This window comes from Pinus tabuliformis, chromosome 8 (assembly GCF_031772625.1).
Source record: "Pinus tabuliformis cultivar Carrire ecotype Pingquan chromosome 8, CPIR1, whole genome shotgun sequence".
NCBI lineage: Eukaryota > Viridiplantae > Streptophyta > Pinopsida > Pinales > Pinaceae > Pinus > Pinus tabuliformis.
Window position 1 is genome coordinate 694,361,640 of NC_142294.1, and position 6,891 is coordinate 694,368,530.

Sequence of the window (6,891 nt, forward strand, 5' to 3'; positions counted from 1 at the left end):
GAATTCATTTTTGCACTCGCAAGAGAGTCATGAACTAGAACCACAATAGAGCATACAAGTTCAAATCCAATGGTTAATGGAGAACCATCTAATTGCTTATTTCCTGAATGATAATTTTGCTTTCCTCATTTATCAATTTAAGAGTCATGAACTAGAGCATACAAGTTCTAACTAGAGGATACAAGTTCAAATCCAATGGTTAATAGAGAACCATCTAGTTGATTATTTCTTGAATGATGATTTTTCTTTCCTCACTATCAATTTCCTATAATAGCTTTCTTCTGTTTCAGTATTCTGTGACCTCCAAAGTTCAGGCATTTATCCTCATCAAGCTGCCTGTAAAAGTTTAATATGAACCTGTATGATATTTCTTGGGAAATATTACAGTTGATTGCATTCCTGTTATAGAATGTTTCCCTGCTTTTTGAAGCCTTGTTGGTCTTGGGACCAATCTTCATTGCTGGTTGAATTAAAATAGACATTACTTCATTACAAGTTTTAAAAATAAATTTGCTAGTATTCCTATGAAGTCAATTTTGGATATCAGGCTGCTTTGAAGTGAGCATTTGTCTGATGTGGATCAGACATTCATAACACGGCAAAGGAAAATTCTTCACTAATTATTTCTACATCTTCTGAAACGATTCGTTGTTTTGCAGCCGCTGTGTCCTCCTGGTCCTTGGTAATAGAAACAGGCTGTGTGTGCTGGGGAGGATGATGGGGAGATGCATCTATTTCCATATCTGATGCCTCACGTTCTGAGTGATAATATATCTCAGAGAGTCCTTCAATGTCTCCCACTGTTTTGTATCTGCGGAGCAAGTGCAATGGAGAAGATCGATAGGTTGGAGTTGTTTCCCCACTTCGAAATCCTGAAGACAAGCCTGATCTGCTTGTGTATCCAGAAGAAGAATGAGTTGAATGAGTTGATGGAGAACCATGATTTGATTTTCTATTTTGTTTTGCCTTTTTCTTAGCATTTTTCTGCCATCTCTTCAAGGCATTGGCTGTCTGTTCTTCAAATATAGCCTTTTTCATGTGAGAACCCATCTGCGCAAGAGCATCCCAACAGTTTTGAGAGAAAAATCCTCAGTACAAGAGGTTTAAGCACAGCAGAATTATTTGGACAATGCTAAAGTTCACCAGAACAAAACATTTGTGCATTTTGGAGCAAAAGTTTGCCTGCTACTTTCTATCCATCTATCAAAACACAGGCGCGCACACATTGTCATTGTGTTTCTTACTCCTCTTGTTTTAGGCAAAACAAGAATCCTACAAAATTTAATTGAGCAAACAAAGAAAGCACACTATAGAATGGTTATATTTGTCTAACCCAAAAAGACCTTTGAGATTTTACCCCAAGGCTTCAATAGAGTGAAGCGTGATCCTTTCTACATGAGGCTTACACAAAAAATAATTATTTCAACTCTCCAGAACAAAACACTTGTACAATTTGGAGAAAAAACTTGCTAAAAAATGATGTTCTTTATCCATCTACAAACCCACACACAACTGCATCATCATTGTGTCTTTTTCTCCACTTTTTTTTGCATAAGCAAGAATGCTATAAAAAAATAATTGAACAAACAAAAGGAAGCATGTTTTAGACTCGTCATATTTGTGTATCAAAAATTCATTCGAGGTTTTACCAGAAGGTTTCAATAGAGTCAATGATCTGTTCCGCCAAGAAAACTTGCCAGCACTTATTTGTCTAGTTTGAGTTTAAATAATTCTGAAAGGATGTCTTATCATTAATTTTATAAATGCATAGTCTGATTATCAGACATTTTTTACCATTTTCAGTGATATATTCCAGTCTATTTTGTCCAAAATTTGGCGGGGATTTTTTAGAAGGGTAAGTCTGAGTTTTGTAATCTACACAATGCCTCTAGGGTTTTTGAGGGCATTGAATCCATTCATGCATTTGAAAACACATTTTAAACAATGAAAATCCAAGATCACCTGAAAATTTTCATCACGAAATTCCAGCCAAAATGATAAAAATGATCTAATAGTTAAGACCGCTCCTTTTTATAAATACTAGGTAAGATATCTAAGCATCACGTAGTGTATGGCTGAGTATATCTAACTTCTGTACAAAGTGAATAAGATGAATAAACTGGCAGTGAAGACTTGAGCTATGTAACTTTACCATTTTGTATTAATATAATTGAACATGCTCTTAAGTTCATTTGATCCTCTCTGAACACCCAAATTTGGTAGTATTTTCAATGAGCATCGAGAGACTCACCTGCGTCACCAATGCATATAGTGGAAGTGTGATGTAGCTACACAGAAGCTGCACAGCAACCCTAGGTACATACACAAAGACCCCAAAGCAATCCTTATCAGATGCTAAATATGATTACTGTCAAACATTTTCCTTAGACAGTCTTGATCTGCATTAGAATAAGCTAGTACTAAACCAAAGCAGCAATACTGAGACTATAAAATGAAATGGAAAGAATAAATCTAAAATGATAGCCTGTTTGACTGGAATAAGCTCTGTTTACATTTTAGACAAGATAGAGTTCTTTGATAACTAAAATATATAAATAACCACAACAATCTATAAGTTTACACAATAAACATAATTACCCAATGACAATTCTAGTTATGGTGATATCAAGCCTCTCATGGAAACAGGATTTCAGGCCAAGCTCAAGCTGCAAGCATATAAAGTCAAACGTAAATATGGTGTAGGGCTTTGGTAGAATTGAAACAGTTTAGAAGTATAAACTGACTGATCTAGGGTACCTGAGACTGCAAATTTTACCATCATTACACAAAAATTTATTCTTTACTGAATGAACATAGTGCTTACCCATATCCACAAGAAGAAAGCAAGCTGGAAAGCATTCTGCAGAACATAAGGTAACCATCTAAGTAATGGGTATTCTCATAAATGCTCAGTGAACAGGATTTAGAAATACAGTTTGTTAATGGCACATCAATTTTGATACCTGGAAAAGAGTGAAATGGATCAAGAAAAGGACAAGTTGAGGGCGATTGAACCAAAACAGTTCATTTGTTGGCTGCACAGTTGGGGTTCCTTTAACTACAGCATGCTTCCCTTGAATTTCTAAGGCCAACTCTGTTATTATAACTTGTAGCTTTGTTCCAACAAACAAAATTATCTGTGCATTTTGGAGATCAAATGACAATAAACCCAAGGAACTCAATCAAAAAGGTTGCCAAGATTATTAGCTCCTACCATCAGTAACTCACTGTCATAGTAGTCCAAGGATTTTGTGCACTTACAACTAAGGGAACTAAAGAGAGCCAAAAGTATGAATACCACCCTGCTCAGAGAAATAAATCCAACCAAAAAGAGGATGTTAGCTTAAACAGCAATAAAAAATCCTTGTAAGAATATGCAGAATGAAAACAAACCAAAAAGAGGATGTTAGCTTAAACAGCAATAAAAAATCCTTGTAAGAATATGCAGAATGAAGACATTTGAGGCAGAGATAGAATATTGAAGACTTACTATACACATTGAGAAGCAAAAAAATTACGGCAAAAGCCCACAAGGGAGGACTGCAGATAACGCAGTGAAGGGTATGTGTTAGTTAAAAATCAAGAGGAGGTTTTCAGAAAAACCAAGGGGATGACAAAATAGCTTTTTTGGAAGACCAAAATCTTTTGTGAACAGAGATATCTTCACTAACCTGATTCCAACCACCCTCTTGAAGTCATCATCCAATGATCTCTTGATATATTTATGAAAATTAAACTTGCTATTTGGACGGAAGTGAGCCTGTACAGTTCAAAGACATATAAGTTTTAGCAAGAATTAGGTTTGTTACATGAATGATGTGGGCATAGACATAACCAAGATGAAATGGTAAAGATAATTTTAAAATATCAGGTCTTACAATAATAAAGCCATGGCGCAAGGTCAGGTAATCAGTTTTAGTTACTGACAGGTGTCGAAAGAAACATACCTGCAAATCCAAGGAAAAGGAAAATTAGTGTTGAAATGGAAATGGATTTTTCACAGTTAAGAAATGGAAGTATGAATTACTTACAATCCATTTAAGAACTGGTGTTTGGCTCCAGAAATTGATATGACGCCTTACAAATGAAGTTTCATGGGTTAATCTGAACCTTGCAGGATCTGCTAGAACCAGAAAGCGAACAAAGCGCTCAAAACTCAACACAATTTTCTAAATAGCCTCAAAAAGCTACCCAATCCCCAAAATATTGATGATGGGTTTCTCTAATATTTGACTTTTTAACTCTAAAACATTACCCAATTAGCGTATATGACAGCATATCGCAATTATAATTTGCAGAGTTTCCAATTCTAGCATCATTTATTACTTTTCAACCTGTAAGTATCGAGGCGCTTGAAGAAACACTCTCCTAGACAAACCCAGTTTGAAGAAGAACGAAAAGAACTCACCATTTGAAAACTCATAATCCAATGTTTGTGTTTCCTTTTCCCATGCTTTCCACTTCCTCATCTGGGCATCAGAAGGACTTGCAGATATCAGTTTTAACAGAGGATCTGAATGCACGCAGATATCAAAACAGAAAAATCGAAGGAAGAATTTAACTTGCATGATAGCGAAAACAGTTTCAGCCTTTCACTTACTTTCGCTCTCGCCAGGCCCACAGTTAAGACGCTATAAAACACATGGAGAACTGCCAGCATAAAGATAAAGATATGGAGCTGGTTCATGCCGGTTGGGGAGACAAGAGGATAGCTACCCTTCATTACAAAGAATGGCAAATTATCAAATAAAATTTCAATATAAGAGAAACGTGACGGAGTAAATGTGGCAGAGTATGGTATGGCGTTTCTCAAATAAAATAAAATTTCAGCATAAGAGAAATGTAACAGAGTATGGTATGGTGTTTACATTTTTGGAGCTACAGTGGTCATTACCCCCTCCAGCATGAACTAAGAGGCGCTTCCATGGGACCTCCTTTTCAGAAAACATGGATTCCCATACATGCTTTCGGGTGTGTTTCTCCCCTTGGTCATTAACTACTTTCAGTCTTTGAACAACATCAATATCACTTTGTTTCCTACACGGAAGCATAGTATAAGCTATTCTTTTCGGTATACAAATCATAGAAATGGGCTTTTGTCCGACTGTCAGGAGAAGCGAGACGAAACCAAGAAGCATCAATTCTGCAACCCCAAAAGATGGATTTTGCCAATATTTGTCAGATGACGTGAAATCTTGTTCACAAATGCAGCAAATGCTAAAAAAATTCAGAGTGCCTGTATGAAATTTTAGCTTAATATTCAATTTAGAAATATGCCAAAGCAAGCTAACAGTACTATTTAAACACACCAATTTCAGATATATATCCTCAACCCTTGTGACCACCTTGGGATTTAGCTGCTAGCAGAACCTCTAATTAAGGAAGAGAACGGAAAATATTCATTGGGTTAGTTTACTGTCTTTTCATCCTGTCTATGGGATGAGAATAAAGTGATATACAATTTACATGATGATGTGGCGCTTAATATTTACCCCCAAAAATTGCATATGACAACTATCTTCGGATATATTTTCTCAAATAAAATGATTTAGGCAGAATTCTTGTGAGAGATAGTCTACAACAAGCAGCATGGTTGGTGTTAGCAGTTTCAAACATCCATTACCTGCTTTCAGCTTTTCAAGCGCTTCATACAGGGCCTTCTTATTTCTTCTGGAGAGCCACTGCAAATATTGTTACAAAAGGATAGTTTGTTAGTGCAGAATTCAGACTTGCATTGCTACAATCCTTTACCATGACTTCCTCTGTCAACTCTAACATCCATTTCATGTAATAACCAAAATAATCACTACTGCAAGAACCCAAAATTTAGAAAAGTCTTACCAGCTTAAACAAATTGAGTTCTGAACCAAAGTAAGATCCATCAAATTAAACTGAAAAGTTCACTGTTAAGACCGAAGGAGAACCTTACATTGCTAACGTGATGAATACCCTGTTCCAGAAGTAAGGAGATAATCACAAACGCCAAGCAAACAACAGCTACTGCCCAAGTAGGAGTTTCCTCTAAGGAACGATCAGTGCTAGCTCCACCTGCTGCCATATTCTACTCACAGGACTGATAACTTCTTCTCCTTCCCAATAACCTTCAAAGAAATTTTCAATATTTAAACAAATTCCAACAACAAAGGATTGATTCTCAACCACAATATCTACTTCCCAGTTCCCAAATCCTCAATGCAAGTACAGGAGCTGTTTCTGAATACACATGTTGCCAACTTATCCATTTTATAATGTTGGTACATGTAAGAAACGAGCTTCATTAGATTTGGAAACTTCAAAGGACGAACCGAGTAATTGGCATAGTCTGTGGGGAAGTAATCCAAGTCAATGCAATGGCGTGGAAAGCCCAAGTCACAGAACACAAGTCCAGGCCCACATCAGAATCCGTTATTACAATAATGGATAGGTTGAATTGCATGTGCCAACCCGTAGTGAAACAACTTTCAAACGATATCTATAAATGTATGTCCCTGTCTACGTTAACATGATCTGCTTGGTAACTGCAAATCATTCAGTCCCCCTAAATCAACACACAGAAAAATGGAGCAACCTTTGAATCTTTGCATTTGATTATCAATATGAAACAAACCAGCAGATCAGTAGTTGATGGTGAACATCTAGAAGATCTCTATACAAACATCTATAAACTATTGAGAAACATCTTTAAATTATATAGTGAATTTTAGAATTAAATGGTGTATTTTTTGATGTCTACATAAATATCTCCAAACTAAAGAGAAACATCCTTAAATTATATAAATATTTTTGGTATTAAATTGTATATATTTTTAATGTTTAAATGGTTAAGATTATAATTTTTATTGTATAAATAGATTTAATGTGTCAAGAAATTTATTGAGTATTTGGATTGGG

At 35.8% G+C, this 6,891-nt stretch overlaps 1 protein-coding gene across 1 annotated transcript; it reads right to left on the reverse strand.

Annotated features, from left to right (window-relative positions):
- Window positions 1-231: 231 nt before the first annotated feature.
- On the reverse strand, window positions 232-6,058 carry LOC149237508 (MLO-like protein 9). The gene is made up of 15 exons (XM_089366832.1): window positions 5,930-6,058; window positions 5,624-5,681; window positions 4,869-5,143; window positions 4,601-4,717; window positions 4,409-4,469; window positions 4,032-4,120; window positions 3,879-3,947; window positions 3,672-3,760; window positions 3,491-3,540; window positions 3,262-3,302; window positions 2,964-3,137; window positions 2,825-2,860; window positions 2,599-2,666; window positions 2,252-2,312; window positions 232-1,050 (listed from the first exon to the last, which is right to left on the reverse strand). The coding sequence occupies exons 1-15, from the start codon at window positions 6,056-6,058 to the stop codon at window positions 589-591; spliced, it is 1,779 nt and encodes a 592-aa protein (XP_089222958.1). The 3' UTR covers window positions 232-588.
- Between the last annotated feature and the right edge of the window lie 833 nt (window positions 6,059-6,891).